Source organism: Gymnoscopelus braueri, assembly GCF_963280865.1.
Source record: "Gymnoscopelus braueri genome assembly, chromosome: 8".
In the NCBI taxonomy this organism is placed as follows: domain Eukaryota; kingdom Metazoa; phylum Chordata; class Actinopteri; order Myctophiformes; family Myctophidae; genus Gymnoscopelus; species Gymnoscopelus braueri.
Genome location: NC_137609.1, coordinates 30137653 through 30157986, shown reverse-complemented (window position 1 = coordinate 30157986; position 20334 = coordinate 30137653). Strand labels below are relative to the sequence as shown.

The window sequence follows — 20334 nt, the reverse complement described above, 5'->3', positions numbered from 1 at the left end:
GTTTATGCGTGCGTGTGTGTGTGTGTACTTATGTAACTAAAATGTATTGGCAGCCACAATGCTCAGACTGGTCTGGTGGCAGATTACTTTTAGCTATCATACGATCTCTTCAGTATCATTACGTCATCATTCTTAACTATAAAAGAAGGTTCTCAAAATCAGAATGCATTGACCTTTCTACTGGAGCTGAACATACACTCAACACACTCAGAAGTCCTTTGATCTGAACAACAAGCTACAACTCAAAGACTTCAAGATGATACTTGTTGTGGCAGTTCTGTTTCTGGCTGTAACAGTCCACTCTGCTCCTCGTGGTGAACTCAACCTGGTTCTGGACTGTGAGGAAATCTACAAAAAAGTCTCCACAGAGAGTGGTGTGTACACCATCTACCCCACTACTAAGGACTAAACTATCTAAACCCTCACTCTTGTCAACATTACAACCTCCTTGGGTAAATGACAGAGTCCGGTCCATAAGAAGGGCATGTAGACAGGCAGAACGTAAATGGAAAGCTTCTAAAGATCTTTCTAATCACAATGCCATGAAGACACTTTTAAAAGAATTAAACAGCACAATGATAGAGGAACGATCAAAATATTTCTCCCATCTAATTGCTTCGAACCCCCATAACCCCAAACTTCTCTTTAGCACCATTAATTCTCTTACACGTCGTCCCTCCGACTCCAGTGAAATTATATCCACTGAGAGATGTGAAGCCTTTCAGGCCTTCTTCTTAGACAAGGTCTCAAACATTAGAACCCAAATTGTACCTTCTTTGTGCATTCTACCACACAGGGAGGTATCTCAATACATAAATTCCTTCGATTTAGTTTCCCAGCCTGACCTTTTGAACATTATTAATAGCATGAAACCCTCTTCCACCCCTGCAGACGCTCTACCCACCAGATTTTTAAAAGAGGTTTCCCTCTTTTTATCTCCAGACATTTTAGCAATATTCAATAAATCACTATCCTCCGGTGTTATTCCTTCTATCTTCAAGTCAGCTGTAGTAAAACCCCTGTTGAAAAAATCAAACCTTGACATCTCCAATTTTAACAATTTCAGACCAATTTCGAAATTACCCTTTCTCTCCAAAGCACTAGAGAAAGTGGTTTATTCTCAACTTTTAACTTTTTTAAACGACAACTCACTCTTTGAAATGTTTCAGTCTGGTTTTAGAACACACCATAGTACAGAGACTGCACTTCTGAAAGTTTTAAGTGACATCAGGATGAACACAGATGCTGGCTGCTGTACTGTGTTGATGTTACTTGACCTTTCCGCTGCTTTCGACACGATAGACCACAATATCCTACTGGACAGACTAGAAAACTGGGTGGGTGTGACTGGGTCTGCACTGGACTGGTTTAGGTCCTACCTGAGCGACAGAACCTTCACGGTCTCAGTTGGCGATGCGTCCTCTAGCCATGCAGATGTCACTTGTGGCGTCCCCCAAGGGTCAATCCTTGGTCCGTTATTATTTTGTATTTATCTTCTTCCTTTAGGCCTAGTCATTCGCAATTTTAACGTCTCCTTCCATTTTTATGCTGACGACACACACATTTATTTTTCCTTAGACCCATCAGACCCTGCCACAGTTTCTCCGGTTTCTCTTGTCTCCCCTTTGATTGCCTGTCTTTCTGCCATAAAATCCTGGATGTCAAATAACTATCTTATGCTAAACAATGACAAAACAGAAATTATTGTGTTTGGACCAAAAACTCGTAGAGACATGGTAACGCAGTTATTACACACACAGGGGTTACAGTGCACCCATGAAGCAAGGAACCTGGGAGTCCTATTTGACTCAGACCTAAACTTCACAAAGCATTTTTCCAACATTGCAAAAACAGCCATTTTCCAAATTAGGAATATTTCAAAAATCAGATCTTTTATCTCATTTAGCGACGCACAAACCATTATTCATGCCTTTGTCACTAACCATTTGGACTACTGTAATTCACTTTTTTCTGGACTCCCCAAAAAGTCAATCAATCGCCTTCAACTAATTCAGAACACAGCAGCTAGAGTTCTTACAAGAACCAGGAGGTATGACCACATCACCCCTGTTCTTGCTTCACTGCACTGGCTACCAGTGGCGTTCAGAATTGATTTTAAAATGTCATTGTTTGTTTTTAAAGCACTGAACGGACTTGCTCCTATTTATATTTTTGACCTCCTGTCTCCCCCCACCTGCAATCTTAGATCAGCACACAAACTTTTACTTGTCCCCCCCCAGACAAACCTTGTGACGGAAGGTGACAGGGCATTCGCTGCTAGGGCTCCATTTCTGTGGAACCAACACCCGCTGCAAATTAGACAGGCCACTTCGGTGTCCACTTTTAAAAACCTTTTAAAAACTCATTACTTTAGAATGGCTGGCTTCTCTGCTTTCACTCTTATTTTTGGTCTTATTATTTTTGTATGGTTCCTTTGTTTTTACATTTTCCATCATTGAATTGCCTTTATATTCCCTGTGTATGTATTGTATTTGTATTGTTAAGCACTTTGTAAACCTGTTTTTGAAAAGTGATATATAAATAAAGTTTATTATTATTATATTATTACTCCACCTGCCAAGGTCTACTGTGAAATGGACACAGATGGAGGGAAGTGGACAGTCATCCAGAGAAGAGTGGACGGCTCTGTGAACTTCTACAGACCCTGGGCTCAGTACCAAGCTGGGTTTGGAGACGCATCAGGCGAGTACTGCCTGGGACTGGAGAACATGCATCTCCTTACCAAGGACAAAAAGTATCAGCTGAGGGTCGACATGGAAGACTTTGAGGGAAACACAGCGTTTGCCTCTTACTCCTCTTTCTCATGTGGGTTCTGAGGCTGATGGCTACAACTTGCAGGTTGCTGGCTTCAAGAATGGAGGAGCAGGAAACTCACTGGCCCAGCACAATGGAATGAAATTCTCAACCTTTGACAAAGATCAGGACACTCACAGCAAGAACTGTGCAAGGTGTAAACTGGTACAACTGGAAGGGTAATCATTACTCCCTGAAGGCTGTAGCGATGAAGATCAGACGTGTTCCTTAAACATGTTTAGGTTCGCATGCATATATTTTAGAAAAGCACAGCCGTGGTATAAAAGGCATGATGCAATATTTACTCTCTTTCATGGTTTGATTTAATCCTAAACTCATACAGTAGATATATGTATTGTATCCCATATTATTACAGTGGTGACCTGTCAGGGCTCTTAAATGAATACATAATCCAAGCTGTTGAATGAATAAAGAGATTTATGCAAAGACAAAGCAAGGTGTAGTTTTTTAACGCTTTACTTAAAGGTTGGCTGTATAATTCATTATAATCACATTTACAATGCATTATGAGGCTTCATAACACTCGTTATAAATGTTTATAATGACGCAGAACTGTTTACTGTTTACTGTCAGTCTACAGGAATCCTCTGCCAGTTCACATTCCAAACACAGCAGCTAGTTTCCAGTAAGGACGTTCATTAAATATAGTAAATATGTTGTGTTGCCAGGAACTATTAACCCTATAGTTCTCAAACATGTTTGTGCCAATCTCAAACATGTTCGTGCCAAGGACCCCCATAATTATATGTATTTGGACGTGGACCCCCCATCTGAAAATGTTTTGTGCCAGGGACCACCAGAAGAGAAGATTTGTGTTAAAAAATATATATCAAAATTTAAAAAATGTTCAATAATAGCAGATATACAAGCTGTGAGCTTGTATATCTGCTATTTTGTAATAGCCAACGATAAAATCGTTAAAATGACACAGATGCTTATCCGGTTTTAACGAGTTGAGCGATGTTTTTCTTTTCACCAAGCTCTTATTCAAAATATGAATTCACATAATGCATAATCGTGCATAGCTTTATTACTGACAGACTGTTTACACAGAATCCTAGACAGACGGTCATGCATTTTTATGTTTATTCAGAACAATAATGATAATAATAATAATGTAGTCTACACACCTTTTAGGTATTTGTCACTGGATATTTTGGAAAACACCAGTATCTGCATTTAACCCATCCTTAGTGACAAGAGCAGTGGGCACTAGGGGGCAGTGTCTCGGGGAGCAGTTGGGGGTCAAGTATCTTACTCAGGGACACTTACAGTACGTTTTAACAGCGGGCGACTCTCGGGCGATCCCCGGGCGACATCGTCCAAAAGATAAAGAAAATCCATCTTTCATCGCCCCCCCCGCCCACTTCGCCCTATCGCCAGTAGTTGCCGGCTCTCATAGACATATAAAGCACTTCCGGAAAATACTATCCTGATCGCCCGCTGTTAAAACGCACCGTTTGACACATTGCTGCAGGGCCTGGAATTGAACCTGGGACCTCTGGGTTCCAAGGCGGGCTCTCTAATCATTCAACTATGGCCGCACCTTGAGCAGTGCATGCTTTGAATAATGTGGTTGGTTGGTGTGTGTGTGTGTGTGTGTGTGTGTGTGTGTGTGTGTGTGTGTGTGTGTGTGTGTGTGTGTGTGTGTGTGTGTGTGTGTGTGTGTGTGTGTGTGTGTGTGTGTGTGTGTGTGTGTGTGTGTGTGTGTGTGTGTGTGTGTGTACTATGTAACTAAAATGTATAGGCAGCTCAGACTGGTCTGGTGACAGAATACCTTTATCTATCATACGATCTCTTTGGTGTCAATACGTCACCATTCTTAACTATAAGAGAAGGGTCTCACACTCAGACTGCATTGAACCTTCTACTGGAGCTGAACATAGACGTCCTTTGATCTGAACAACAAGCTACAACTCAAAGACTTCAAGATGATACTACTTGTTGTGGCAGTTCTGTTTCTGGCTGTAACAGTCCACTCTGCTCCTCGTGGTGAACTCAACCTGGTTCTGGACTGTGAGGAAATCTACAAAAAAGTCTCCACAGAGAGTGGTGTGTACACCATCTACCGCACTACTAAGGACTAAACTATCTAAACCCTCACTCTTGTCAACATTACAACCTCCTTGGGTAAATGACAGAGTCCGGTCCATAAGAAGGGCATGTAGACAGGCAGAACGTAAATGGAAAGCTTCTAAAGATCTTTCTAATCACAATGCCATGAAGACACTTTTAAAATAATTAAACAGCACAATGAGAGAGGAACGATCAAAATATTTCTCCCATCTAATTGCTTCGAACCCCCATAACCCCAAACTTCTCTTTAGCACCATTAATTCTCTTACACGTCGTCCCTCCGACTCCAGTGAAATTATATCCACTGAGAGATGTGAAGCCTTTCAGGCCTTCTTCTTAGACAAGGTCTCAAACATTAGAACCCAAATTGCACCTTCTACCACACAGGGAGGTATCTCAATACTTAAATTCCTTCGATTTAGTTTCCCAGGCTGACCTTTTGAACATTATTAATAGCATGAAACCCTCTTCCACCCCTGCAGATGCTCTACCCACCACATTTTTAAAAGAGGTTTCCCTCTTTTTATCTCCAGACATTTTAGCAATATTCAATAAATCACTATCCTCCGGTGTTATTCCTTCTATCTTCAAGTCAGCTTTAGTAAAACCCCTGTTGAAAAAATCAAACCTTGACATCTCCAATTTTAACAATTTCAGACCAATTTCGAAATTACCCTTTCTCTCCAAAGCACTAGAGAAAGTGGTTTATTCTCAACTTTTAACTTTTTTAAACGACAACTCACTCTTTGAAATGTTTCAGTCTGGTTTTAGAACACACCATAGTACAGAGACTGCACTTCTGAAAGTTTTAAGTGACATCAGGATGAACACAGATGCTGGCTGCTGTACTGTGTTGATTTTACTTGACCTTTCCGCTGCTTTCGACACGATAGACCACAATATCCTACTGGACAGACTAGAAAACTGGGTGGGTGTGACTGGGTCTGCACTGGACTGGTTTAGGTCCTACCTGAGCGACAGAACCTTCACGGTCTCAGTTGGCGATGCGTCCTCTAGCCATGCAGATGTCACTTGTGGCGTCCCCCAAGGGTCAATCCTTGGTCCGTTATTATTTTGTATTTATCTTCTTCCTTTAGGCCTAGTCATTCGCAATTTTAACGTCTCCTTCCATTTTTATGCTGACGACACACACATTTATTTTTCCTTAGACCCATCAGACCCTGCCACAGTTTCTCCGGTTTCTCTTGTCTCCCCTTTGTTTGCCTGTCTTTCTGCCATAAAATCCTGGATGTCAAATAACTATCTTATGCTAAACAATGACAAAACAGAAATTATTGTGTTTGGACCAAAAACTCGTAGAGACATGGTAACGCAGTTATTACACACACAGGGGTTACAGTGCACCTGTTGGGAAGGACCCCTTGAACCACTGTGTGGTTAGTCTGGTTACTGGTTAGGTGGGTTGTGTTCGCCCTTGTGCATTTATTAGACACAGATGACAATGGTGGAGAGCGAGGTCCATTTATTTTCCTTATTGAACAGGTGATAGTACACAGCAGGGTTGTGTGTGGTTTCTGTAATAAGCAGAATATAACAGGGGAAGGATGCCCTTGTAAGTTGTGCATCATAACAGTCACATGTACAGTATAGACAGGTCTCATTTAACATCTTAGACCAAATGCATAATGGCCTCTCTCTGAAAAGGGCCTCTAAACTTCACAGTTTAGCTTAGCTGCTCAAATTACATTCATACAGTATATATGGCACCTGTATCTGCCCAACTGGGGTTAGAAGCACAAATTCAGCTTATATTATAAGTAGTAGTTACCCAAACGTATCACACTGATCATTCTAAGAAACAAGTGCAGCGACATTACTCTTCCTCATCAACATAGGGAATGTGTAAGTGCATACAGTAACAGTACAATGATACAAACGAACCATCGATAGCATTTCTCTGACTGTCGGTCACTATTACAGAGTGACGAGGCAGTTAGCTGCTAGTTAGCATTAGCAGGTATTTAGCTTACAAGACCCGTAACGGGACAACAGGTTATATATCGACTTCATGAGAACTTACGTTTATCATACACGCACATAGGCACTCTGGTGTGTAGCAGACATGTAAACTAGACTTAATATGTCTAAATAGTGCAAACGTTGTCTTTACAAACGGAGCGTCTCTTGCTTCGGACGTTCAGCTCTTTGTTCTTTAGTTCTCGCGAGATGAGGGCCAGTCTTAGCCGGGCTCGCTGTAGTCTCGCGAGGGGCGGAACGGTCTCTCGGGCAGAAAGGGGGGGGGGGGGGAGAGAGGGAGGGAGAGAGAGAGAGAGAGAGAGAGAGAGGGCGCAGTCTTTCTAACAGCACCCATGAAGCAAGGAACCTGGGAGTCCTATTTGACTCAGACCTAAACTTCACAAAGCATTTTTCCAACATTGCAAAAACAGCCATTTTCCAAATTAGGAATATTTCGAAAATCTGATCTTTTATCTCATTTAGCGACGCACAAACCATTATTCATGCCTTTGTCACTAACCACTTGGACTACTGTAATTCACTTTTTTCTGGACTTCTGGACTCTGGACCAAAAAGTCAATCAATCGCCTTCAACTAATTCAGAACACAGCAGCTAGAGTTCTTACAAGAACCAGGAGGTATGACCACATCACCCCTGTTCTTGCTTCACTGCACTGGCTACCAGTGGCGTTCAGAATTGATTTTAAAATGTCATTGTTTGTTTTTAAAGCACTGAACGGACTTGCTCCTATTTATATTTTTGACCTCCTGTCTCCCCCCACCTGCAATCTTAGATCAGCACACAAACTTTTACTTGTCCCCCCCCAGACAAACCTTGTGACGGAAGGTGACAGGGCATTCGCTGCTAGGGCTCCATTTCTGTGGAACCAACACCCGCTGCAAATTAGACAGGCCACTTCGGTGTCCACTTTTAAAAACCTTTTAAAAACTCATTACTTTAGAATGGCTGGCTTCTCTGCTTTCACTCTTATTTTTGGTCTTATTATTTTTGTATGGTTCCTTTGTTTTTACATTTTCCATCATTGAATTGCCTTTATATTCCCTGTGTATGTATTGTATTTGTATTGTTAAGCACTTTGTAAACCTGTTTTTGAAAAGTGATATATAAATAAAGTTTATTATTATTATATTATTACTCCACCTGCCAAGGTCTACTGTGAAATGGACACAGATGGAGGGAAGTGGACAGTCATCCAGAGAAGAGTGGACGGCTCTGTGAACTTCTACAGACCCTGGGCTCAGTACCAAGCTGGGTTTGGAGACGCATCAGGCGAGTACTGGCTGGGACTGGAGAACATGCATCTCCTTACCAAGGACAAAAAGTATCAGCTGAGGGTCGACATGGAAGACTTTGAGGGAAACACAGCGTTTGCCTCTTACTCCTCTTTCTCATGTGGGTTCTGAGGCTGATGGCTACAACTTGCAGGTTGCTGGCTTCAAGAATGGAGGAGCAGGAAACTCACTGGCCCAGCACAATGGAATGAAATTCTCAACCTTTGACAAAGATCAGGACACTCACAGCAAGAACTGTGCAAGGTGTAAACTGGTACAACTGGAAGGGTAATCATTACTCCCTGAAGGCTGTAGCGATGAAGATCAGACGTGTTCCTTAAACATGTTTAGGTTCGCATGCATATATTTTAGAAAAGCACAGCCGTGGTATAAAAGGCATGATGCAATATTTACTCTCTTTCATGGTTTGATTTAATCCTAAACTCATACAGTAGATATATGTATTGTATCCCATATTATTACAGTGGTGACCTGTCAGGGCTCTTAAATGAATACATAATCCAAGCTGTTGAATGAATAAAGAGATTTATGCAAAGACAAAGCAAGGTGTAGTTTTTTAACGCTTTACTTAAAGGTTGGCTGTATAATTCATTATAATCACATTTACAATGCATTATGAGGCTTCATAACACTCGTTATAAATGTTTATAATGATGCAGAACTGTTTACTGTTTACTGTCAGTCTACAGGAATCCTCTGTCAGTTCACATTCCAAACACAGCAGCTAGTTTCCAGTAAGGACGTTCATTAAATATAGTAAATATGTTGTGTTGCCAGGAACTATTAACCCTATAGTTCTCAAACATGTTTGTGCCAATCTCAAACATGTTCATGCCAAGGACCCCCATAATTATATGTATTTGGACGTGGACCCCCCATCTGAAAATGTTTTGTGCCAGGGACCACCAGAAGAGAAGATTTGTGTTAAAAAATATATATCAAAATTTCAAAAATGTTCAATAATAGCAGATATATAAGCTGTGAGCTTGTATATTTGCTATTTTGTAATAGCCAACGATAAAATCATTAAAATGACACAGATGCTTATCCGGTTTTAACGAGTTGAGCGATGTTTTTCTTTTCACCAAGCTCTTATTCAAAATATGAATTCACATAATGCATAATCGTGCATAGCTTTATTACTGACAGACTGTTTACACAGAATCCTAGACAGACGGTCATGCATTTTTATGTTTATTCAGAACAATAATGATAATAATAATAATGTAGTCTACACACCTTTGAGGTATTTGTCACTGGATATTTTGGAAAACACCAGTATCTGCATTTAACCCATCCTTAGTGACAGGAGCAGTGGGCACTAGGGGGCAGTGTCTCGGGGAGCAGTTGGGGGTCAAGTATCTTACTCAGGGACACTTACAGTACGTTTTAACAGCGGGCGACTCTCGGGCGATCCCCGGGCGACATCGTCCAAAAGATAAAGAAAATCCATCTTTCATCGCCCCCCCCGCCCACTTCGCCCTATCGCCAGTAGTTGCCGGCTCTCATAGACATATAAAGCACTTCCGGAAAATACTATCTTGATCGCCCGCTGTTAAAACGCACCGTTTGACACATTGCTGCAGGGCCTGGAATTGAACCTGGGACCTCTGGGTTCCAAGGCGGGCTCTCTAATCATTCAACTATGGCCGCACCTTGAGCAGTGCATGCTTTGAATAATGTGGTTGGTTGGTGTGTGTGTGTGTGTGTGTGTGTGTGTGTGTGTGTGTGTGTGTGTGTGTGTGTGTGTGTGTGTGTGTGTGTGTGTGTGTGTGTGTGTGTGTGTGTGTGTGTGTGTGTGTGTGTGTGTGTGTGTGTACTATGTAACTAAAATGTATAGGCAGCTCAGACTGGTCTGGTGACAGAGTACCTTTATCTATCATACGATCTCTTTGGTGTCAATACTCAATACGTCACCATTCTTAACTATAAGAGAAGGGTCTCACACTCAGACTGCATTGAACCTTCTACTGGAGCTGAACATAGACGTCCTTTGATCTGAACAACAAGCTACAACTCAAAGACTTCAAGATGATACTACTTGTTGTGGCAGTTCTGTTTCTGGCTGTAACAGTCCACTCTGCTCCTCGTGGTGAACTCAACCTGGTTCTGGACTGTGAGGAAATCTACAAAAAAGTCTCCACAGAGAGTGGTGTGTACACCATCTACCGCACTACTAAGGACTAAACTATCTAAACCCTCACTCTTGTCAACATTACAACCTCCTTGGGTAAATGACAGAGTCCGGTCCATAAGAAGGGCATGTAGACAGGCAGAACGTAAATGGAAAGCTTCTAAAGATCTTTCTAATCACAATGCCATGAAGACACTTTTAAAAGAATTAAACAGCACAATGAGAGAGGAACGATCAAAATATTCTAATTGCTTCGAACCCCCATAACCCCAAACTTCTCTTTAGCACCATTCATTCTCTTACACGTCGTCCCTCCGACTCCAGTGAAATTATATCCACTGAGAGATGTGAAGCCTTTCAGGCCTTCTTCTTAGACAAGGTCTCAAACATTAGAACCCAAATTGCACCTTCTACCACACAGGGAGGTATCTCAATACTTACATTCCTTCGATTTAGTTTCCCAGGCTGACCTTTTGAACATTATTAATAGCATGAAACCCTCTTCCACCCCTGCAGATGCTCTACCCACCACATTTTTAAAAGAGGTTTCCCTCTTTTTATCTCCAGACATTTTAGCAATATTCAATAAATCACTATCCTCCGGTGTTATTCCTTCTATCTTCAAGTCAGCTTTAGTAAAACCCCTGTTGAAAAAATCAAACCTTGACATCTCCAATTTTAACAATTTCAGACCAATTTCGAAATTACCCTTTCTCTCCAAAGCACTAGAGAAAGTGGTTTATTCTCAACTTTTAACTTTTTTAAACGACAACTCACTCTTTGAAATGTTTCAGTCTGGTTTTAGAACACACCATAGTACAGAGACTGCACTTCTGAAAGTTTTAAGTGACATCAGGATGAACACAGATGCTGGCTGCTGTACTGTGTTGATTTTACTTGACCTTTCCGCTGCTTTCGACACGATAGACCACAATATCCTACTGGACAGACTAGAAAACTGGGTGGGTGTGACTGGGTCTGCACTGGACTGGTTTAGGTCCTACCTGAGCGACAGAACCTTCACGGTCTCAGTTGGCGATGCGTCCTCTAGCCATGCAGATGTCACTTGTGGCGTCCCCCAAGGGTCAATCCTTGGTCCGTTATTATTTTGTATTTATCTTCTTCCTTTAGGCCTAGTCATTCGCAATTTTAACGTCTCCTTCCATTTTTATGCTGACGACACACACATTTATTTTTCCTTAGACCCATCAGACCCTGCCACAGTTTCTCCGGTTTCTCTTGTCTCCCCTTTGTTTGCCTGTCTTTCTGCCATAAAATCCTGGATGTCAAATAACTATCTTATGCTAAACAATGACAAAACAGAAATTATTGTGTTTGGACCAAAAACTCGTAGAGACATGGTAACGCAGTTATTACACACACAGGGGTTACAGTGCACCTGTTGGGAAGGACCCCTTGAACCACTGTGTGGTTAGTCTGGTTACTGGTTAGGTGGGTTGTGTTCGCCCTTGTGCATTTATTAGACACAGATGACAATGGTGGAGAGCGAGGTCCATTTATTTTCCTTATTGAACAGGTGATAGTACACAGCAGGGTTGTGTGTGGTTTCTGTAATAAGCAGAATATAACAGGGGAAGGATGCCCTTGTAAGTTGTGCATCATAACAGTCACATGTACAGTATAGACAGGTCTCATTTAACATCTTAGACCAAATGCATAATGGCCTCTCTCTGAAAAGGGCCTCTAAACTTCACAGTTTAGCTTAGCTGCTCAAATTACATTCATACAGTATATATGGCACCTGTATCTGCCCAACTGGGGTTAGAAGCACAAATTCAGCTTATATTATAAGTAGTAGTTACCCAAACGTATCACACTGATCATTCTAAGAAACAAGTGCAGCGACATTACTCTTCCTCATCAACATAGGGAATGTGTAAGTACATACAGTAACAGTACAATGATACAAACGAACCATCGATAGCATTTCTCTGACTGTCGGTCACTATTACAGAGTGACGAGGCAGTTAGCTGCTAGTTAGCATTAGCAGGTATTTAGCTTACAAGACCCGTAACGGGACAACAGGTTATATATCGACTTCATGAGAACTTACGTTTATCATACACGCACACAGGCACTCTGGTGTGTAGCAGACATGTAAACTAGACTTAATATGTCTAAATAGTGCAAACGTTGTCTTTACAAACGGAGCGTCTCTTGCTTCGGACGTTCAGCTCTTTGTTCTTTAGTTCTCGCGAGATGAGGGCCAGTCTTAGCCGGGCTCGCTGTAGTCTCGCGAGGGGCGGAACGGTCTCTCGGGCAGAAAGGGGGGGGGGGGGGGGGGAGAGGGAGGGAGAGAGAGAGAGAGAGAGAGAGAGAGGGCGCAGTCTTTCTAACAGCACCCATGAAGCAAGGAACCTGGGAGTCCTATTTGACTCAGACCTAAACTTCACAAAGCATTTTTCCAACATTGCAAAAACAGCCATTTTCCAAATTAGGAATATTTCAAAAATCTGATCTTTTATCTCATTTAGCGACGCACAAACCATTATTCATGCCTTTGTCACTAACCACTTGGACTACTGTAATTCACTTTTTTCTGGACTTCTGGACTCTGGACCAAAAAGTCAATCAATCGCCTTCAACTAATTCAGAACACAGCAGCTAGAGTTCTTACAAGAACCAGGAGGTATGACCACATCACCCCTGTTCTTGCTTCACTGCACTGGCTACCAGTGGCGTTCAGAATTGATTTTAAAATGTCATTGTTTGTTTTTAAAGCACTGAACGGACTTGCTCCTATTTATATTTTTGACCTCCTGTCTCCCCACAAACCCACCTGCAATCTTAGATCAGCACACAAACTTTTACTTGTCCCCCCCCAGACAAACCTTGTGACGGAAGGTGACAGGGCATTCGCTGCTAGAGCTCCATTTCTGTGGAACCAACTCCCGCTGCAAATTAGACAGGCCACTTCGGTGTCCACTTTTAAAAACCTTTTAAAAACTCATTACTTTAGAATGGCTGGCTTCTCTGCTTTCACTCTTATTTTTGGTCTTATTATTTTTGTATGGTTCCTTTGTTTTTACATTTTCCATCATTGAATTGCCTTTATATTCCCTGTGTATGTATTGTATTTGTATTGTTAAGCCCTTTGTAAACCTGTTTTTGAAAAGTGATATATAAATAAAGTTTATTATTATTATATTATTAGTCCACCTGCCAAGGTCTACTGTGAAATGGACACAGATGGAGGGAAGTGGAGAGTCATCCAGAGAAGAGTGGACGGCACTGTGAACTTCTACAGACCCTGTGCTCAGTACCAAGCTGGGTTTGGAGACGCATCAGGCGAGTACTGCCTGGGACTGGAGAACATGCATCTCCTTACCAAGGACAAAAAGTATCAGCTGAGGGTCGACATGGAAGACTTTGAGGGAAACACAGCGTTTGCCTCTTACTCCTCTTTCTCATGTGGGTTCTGAGGCTGATGGCTACAACTTGCAGGTTGCTGGCTTCAATAATGGAGGAGCAGGAAACTCACTGGCCCAGCACAATGGAATGAAATTCTCAACCTTTGACAAAGATCAGGACACTCACAGCAAGAACTGTGCAAGGTGTAAACTGGTACAACTGGAAGGGTAATCATTACTCCCTGAAGGCTGTAGCGATGAAGATCAGACGTGTTCCTTAAACATGTTTAGGTTCGCATGCATATATTTTAGAAAAGCACAGCCGTGGTATAAAAGGCATGATGCAATATTTACTCTCTTTCATGGTTTGATTTAATCCTAAACTCATACAGTAGATATATGTATTGTATCCCATATTATTACAGTGGTGACCTGTCAGGGCTCTTAAATGAATACATAATCCAAGCTGTTGAATGAATAAAGAGATTTATGCAAAGACAAAGCAAGGTGTAGTTTTTTAACGCTTTACTTAAAGGTTGGCTGTATAATTCATTATAATCACATTTACAATGCATTATGAGGCTTCATAACACTCGTTATAAATGTTTATAATGATGCAGAACTGTTTACTGTTTACTGTCAGTCTACAGGAATCCTCTGTCAGTTCACATTCCAAACACAGCAGCTAGTTTCCAGTAAGGACGTTCATTAAATATAGTAAATATGTTGTGTTGCCAGGAACTATTAACCCTATAGTTCTCAAACATGTTTGTGCCAATCTCAAACATGTTCATGCCAAGGACCCCCATAATTATATGTATTTGGACGTGGACCCCCCATCTGAAAATGTTTTGTGCCAGGGACCACCAGAAGAGAAGATTTGTGTTAAAAAATATATATCAAAATTTCAAAAATGTTCAATAATAGCAGATATATAAGCTGTGAGCTTGTATATTTGCTATTTTGTAATAGCCAACGATAAAATCATTAAAATGACACAGATGCTTATCCGGTTTTAACGAGTTGAGCGATGTTTTTCTTTTCACCAAGCTCTTATTCAAAATATGAATTCACATAATGCATAATCGTGCATAGCTTTATTACTGACAGACTGTTTACACAGAATCCTAGACAGACGGTCATGCATTTTTATGTTTATTCAGAACAATAATGATAATAATAATAATGTAGTCTACACACCTTTGAGGTATTTGTCACTGGATATTTTGGAAAACACCAGTATCTGCATTTAACCCATCCTTAGTGACAGGAGCAGTGGGCACTAGGGGGCAGTGTCTCGGGGAGCAGTTGGGGGTCAAGTACCTTACTCAGGGACACTTACAGTACGTTTTAACAGCGGGCGACTCTCGGGCGATCCCCGGGCGACATCGTCCAAAAGATAAAGAAAATCCATCTTTCATCGCCCCCCCCCGCCCACTTCGCCCTATCGCCAGTAGTTGCCGGCTCTCATAGACATATAAAGCACTTCCGGAAAATACTATCTTGATTGCCCGCTGTTAAAACGCACCGTTTGACACATTGCTGCAGGGCCTGGAATTGAACCTGGGACCTCTGGGTTCCAAGGCGGGCTCTCTAATCATTCAACTATGGCCGCACCTTGAGCAGTGCATGCTTTGAATAATGTGGTTGGTTGGTGTGTGTGTGTGTGTGTGTGTGTGTGTGTGTGTGTGTGTGTGTGTGTGTGTGTGTGTGTGTGTGTGTGTGTGTGTGTGTGTGTGTGTGTGTGTGTGTGTGTGTGTGTGTGTGTGTGTGTGTGTGTACTATGTAACTAAAATGTATAGGCAGCTCAGACTGGTCTGGTGACAGAGTACCTTTATCTATCATACGATCTCTTTGGTGTCAATACTCAATACGTCACCATTCTTAACTATAAGAGAAGGGTCTCACACTCAGACTGCATTGAACCTTCTACTGGAGCTGAACATAGACGTCCTTTGATCTGAACAACAAGCTACAACTCAAAGACTTCAAGATGATACTTGTTGCTGCAGTTCTGTTTCTGGCTGTAACAGTCCACTCTGCTCCTCGTTGTGAACTCAACCTGGATCCGGACTGTGTGGAAATCGACAACAATGGTGATGATGGTGATCACCAACTGGTTCTGGACTGTGACGAAATCTACAAAAGAGTCTCCACAGCGAGTGGTGTGTACACCATCTACCCCACTACTCCACCTGCCAAGGTCTACTGTGAAATGGACACAGATGGAGGGAAGTGGACAGTCATCCAGAGAAGAGTGGACGGCACTGTGAACTTCTACAGACCCTGGGCAGAGTACCGAGCTGGGTTTGGAGACGCATCAGGCGAGTACTGGCTGGGACTGGAGAACATGCATCTCCTTACTACGAACAAACAGTATGAGCTGAGGGTGGACATGGAAGACTTTAAGGGAAACACAGCGTTTGCCTCTTACTCCTCTTTCTCTGTGGGTTCTGAGGCTGTTGGCTACAAGCTGCACGTTGCTGGCTTCAAGAATGGGGGAGCAGGAAACGCACTGACCTATAGCAATGGAATGAAATTCTCAACCTTTGACAAAGATCAGGACAAGTGGGTCAAGAACTGTGCAAGTGAAAAGTACGGTGCATTTTGGTACAAGAAGTGTCTCCGGGCTAACCTCAATGGTGCTTACCTTTGGGGAAAGACGACTCATTATGCAACAGGTGTAGTCTGGCATCAATGGAAGCGTAGTCAATACTCCCTGAAGGCTGTAGCGATGAAGATCAGACGTGTTTCTTAAACATGTTTAGGTTCGCATGCATATATTTTAGAAAAGCACAGCCGTGGTATAAAAGGCATGATGCAATATTTACTCTTTTTCATGCTTTTAATTTGGGTTTTTCTCTCTTTGGGACTCTGTTTAATCCTAAACTCATACAGTAGATATCTGTATTGTATCACATATTATTACAGTGGTGACCTGTCAAGGCTTTTAAATGAATACATAATCCAAGATGTTGTAAACATCGTCATGAATAAAGAGATGCATGCAAAGACAAAGCAAGGTGTATTGTGTAATGCTTTACTTAAAGGTCGGGTCTATAATTCATTATAATCACATTTACAATGCATTATAAGGCTTCATAACACTCGTTATACATGTTCATAACGATACATAACAACTTATAACAAGGTTTATGAAGTATTTTCCGTGTTGGTCAAATTACATTATTATGCTTAGAAGAACAGCATATTATAACTACCATACTTTTGTATTGTAGCTTGTTTTATAAGTAGAGGGTCTAAGTGTTTAGAGTGTATGTGATGCAGAGAGACTCCTTTACAGAATAAGCTTGCTGTTACAAATATGCACAGGGCAGTGGTGGAAAAAGTACTCAAAATTGACTTGAGTAAAAGTAAAAAGTATTGGTGTCAAAATGTACTTAAAGTACCAAAAGTAAAGTACTAAAATATTTGAAAATAGCCTATGTATAAAATAGGGCTAAAGTGGTTAATGTATGTCTTATAATGTAATCATTTATATCTGCAAAGTAACTGGTAACTAAAGTTTTCAAATAATTGTAGTGGAGTAAAAGTACAATATTTGCCTCTGAGAAGTCAAAGTACTGAAAATGGTTAATACTCCAGTAAACATTTAAGTAAACATTCCTCAAAAGTGTACTTAAGCACAGTACTTGAGTACATGTACTTAGTTACTTTACACCACAGGCACAGGGTCAATAGTATACAGCTACTTCATTCCTATTGTGGGAATGATTTTTTGTTTATTGTAATAATGTTTTATCTTAATGTCATATAATGAATATACATATTTGCCATGTTTAATTTCTAGAACCACATCAGAACAGCAATACTATCAGTGAGTGACAATATCTAAAGAGTGTCGTCATTCCCTGTTGTAGCAGAGACATCTGAGGGAGAATCTGAGTACATCCACACATCAACCCTAGCTCACTTAAAGATCCCAGTTGTGGGTTCGAATCCACCGCGGTACATCCAGCTTTGTCCAGAGTCTCTCTATACGAACATAATTGGTGTGTTCAGTAAAAAAGAAAAAGAACTGATGGTACAAGTGAGGTACTGCCCCCGTCGTTTCGCGGGGGCTTCGGTGGCTATAGCCACCAATGTTTTATCCAAAGCCACCAATACAAAAATATATATATATATATATATTTTTTTAATCATATCTATAACCCTAACCTAACCCTACCCCTAAAGCCGAAATAAAGTAACAAAAAACGGGTGGGAAAAGTTCCCAAATCCGCTAAGCCCCCAACCTAGTAGAGACCTACTGTAGCAATGCGTCTGATAATAATAATAATGTAGTTCACAAACCTTTGTGGTATTTGTCACTGGATATTTTTAAAAACAATTTCTGCATTTAACCCATCCTTAGTGACAGGAGCAGTGGACACTAGAGGGCAGTGTCTCGGGGAGCAGTGCGTGCGTGCGTGCGTGCGTGCGTGCGTGCGTGCGTGCGTGCGTGCGTGCGTGCGTGCGTGCGTGCGTGCGTGCGTGCGTGCGTGCGTGCGTGCGTGCGCGCCTGTGTTTGTGCGTTTATGCGTGCGTGTGTGTGTGTGTGTGTGTGTGTACTTATGTAACTAAAATGTATTGGCAGCCACAATGCTCAGACTGGTCTGGTGGCAGATTACTTTTAGCTATCATACGATCTCTTCAGTATCATTACGTCATCATTCTTAACTATAAAAGAAGGTTCTCAAACTCAGAATGCATTGACCTTTCTACTGGAGCTGAACATACACTCAACACACTCAGAAGTCCTTTGATCTGAACAACAAGCTACAACTCAAAGACTTCAAGATGATACTTGTTGTGGCAGTTCTGTTTCTGGCTGTAACAGTCCACTCTGCTCCTCGTGGTGAACTCAACCTGGTTCTGGACTGTGAGGAAATCTACAAAAAAGTCTCCACAGAGAGTGGTGTGTACACCATCTACCCCACTACTAAGGACTAAACTATCTAAACCCTCACTCTTGTCAACATTACAACCTCCTTGGGTAAATGACAGAGTCCGGTCCATAAGAAGGGCATGTAGACAGGCAGAACGTAAATGGAAAGCTTCTAAAGATCTTTCTAATCACAATGCCATGAAGACACTTTTAAAATAATTAAACAGCACAATGAGAGAGGAACGATCAAAATATTTCTACCATCTAATTGCTTCGAACCCCCATAACCCCAAACTTCTCTTTAGCACTATTCATTCTCTTACACGTCGTCCCTCCGACTCCAGTGAAATTATATCCACTGAGAGATGTGAAGCCTTTCAGGCCTTCTTCTTAGACAAGGTCTCAAACATTAGAACCCAAATTGTACCTTCTTTGTGCATTCTACCACACAGGGAGGTATCTCAATACATAAATTCCTTCGATTTAGTTTCCCAGCCTGACCTTTTGAACATTATTAATAGCATGAAACCCTCTTCCACCCCTGCAGACGCTCTACCCACCACATTTTTAAAAGAGGTTTCCCTCTTTTTATCTCCAGACATTTTAGCAATATTCAATAAATCACTATCCTCCGGTGTTATTCTTCAAGTCAGCTGTAGTAAAACCCCTGTTGAAAAAAATCAAACCTTGACATCTCCAATTTTAACAATTTCAGACCAATTTCAAAATGACCCTTTCTCTCCAAAGCACTAGAGAAAGTGGTTTATTCTCAACTTTTAACTTTTTTAAACGACAACTCACTCTTTGAAATGTTTCAGTCTGGTTTTAGAACACACCATAGTACAGAGACTGCACTTCTGAAAGTTTTAAGTGACATCAGGATGAACACAGATGCTGGCTGCTGTACTGTGTTGATGTTACTTGACCTTTCCGCTGCTTTCGACACGATAGACCACAATATCCTACTGGACAGACTAGAAAACTGGGTGGGTGTGACTGGGTCTGCACTGGACTGGTTTAGGTCCTACCTGAGCGACAGAACCTTCACGGTCTCAGTTGGCGATGCGTCCTCTAGCCATGCAGATGTCACTTGTGGCGTCCCCCAAGGGTCAATCCTTGGTCCGTTATTATTTTGTATTTATCTTCTTCCTTTAGGCCTAGTCATTCGCAATTTTAACGTCTCCTTCCATTTTTATGCTGACGACACACAAATTTATTTTTCCTTAGACCCATCAGACCCTGCCACAGTTTCTCCGGTTTCTCTTGTCTCCCCTTTGATTGCCTGTCTTTCTGCCATAAAATCCTGGATGTCAAATAACTATCTTATGCTAAACAATGACAAAACAGAAATTATTGTGTTTGGACCAAAAACCTGTAGAGACATGGTAACGCAGTTATTACACACACAGGGGTTACAGTGCACCCATGAAGCAAGGAACCTGGGAGTCCTATTTGACTCAGACCTAAACTTCACAAAGCATTTTTCCAACATTGCAAAAACAGCCATTTTCCAAATTAGGAATATTTCAAAAATCAGATCTTTTATCTCATTTAGCGACGCACAAACCATTATTCATGCCTTTGTCACTAACCATTTGGACTACTGTAATTCACTTTTTTCTGGACTCCCCAAAAAGTCAATCAATCGCCTTCAACTAATTCAGAACACAGCAGCTAGAGTTCTTACAAGAACCAGGAGGTATGACCACATCACCCCTGTTCTTGCTTCACTGCACTG

The 20334-nt window shown here is 41.5% G+C and overlaps 2 protein-coding genes across 2 annotated transcripts in view; both read left to right on the top strand.

Moving 5' to 3' along the window:
• Positions 1-13780, top strand: part of LOC308090763 (microfibril-associated glycoprotein 4-like) — a gene marked incomplete at both ends in the record, with an annotated part of 36283 nt that extends 22503 nt beyond the window's left edge. Inside the window, one exon of the mRNA XM_080436027.1 lies at positions 13634-13780. Coding sequence (XP_080292153.1) covers positions 13634-13780 — 147 coding nt within the window. The remainder of the gene's footprint in view (positions 1-13633) is intronic.
• Positions 13781-15801: 2021 nt separating this feature from the next.
• LOC308090762 (uncharacterized protein) overlaps positions 15802-20334 on the top strand; it is a gene marked incomplete at both ends in the record, with an annotated part of 149400 nt that continues 144867 nt past the window's right edge. The window contains 2 exons of the mRNA XM_080436026.1: positions 15802-15813; positions 16167-16296. Of these exons, the coding sequence (XP_080292152.1) occupies positions 15802-15813; positions 16167-16296 (142 nt within the window). The remainder of the gene's footprint in view (positions 15814-16166; positions 16297-20334) is intronic.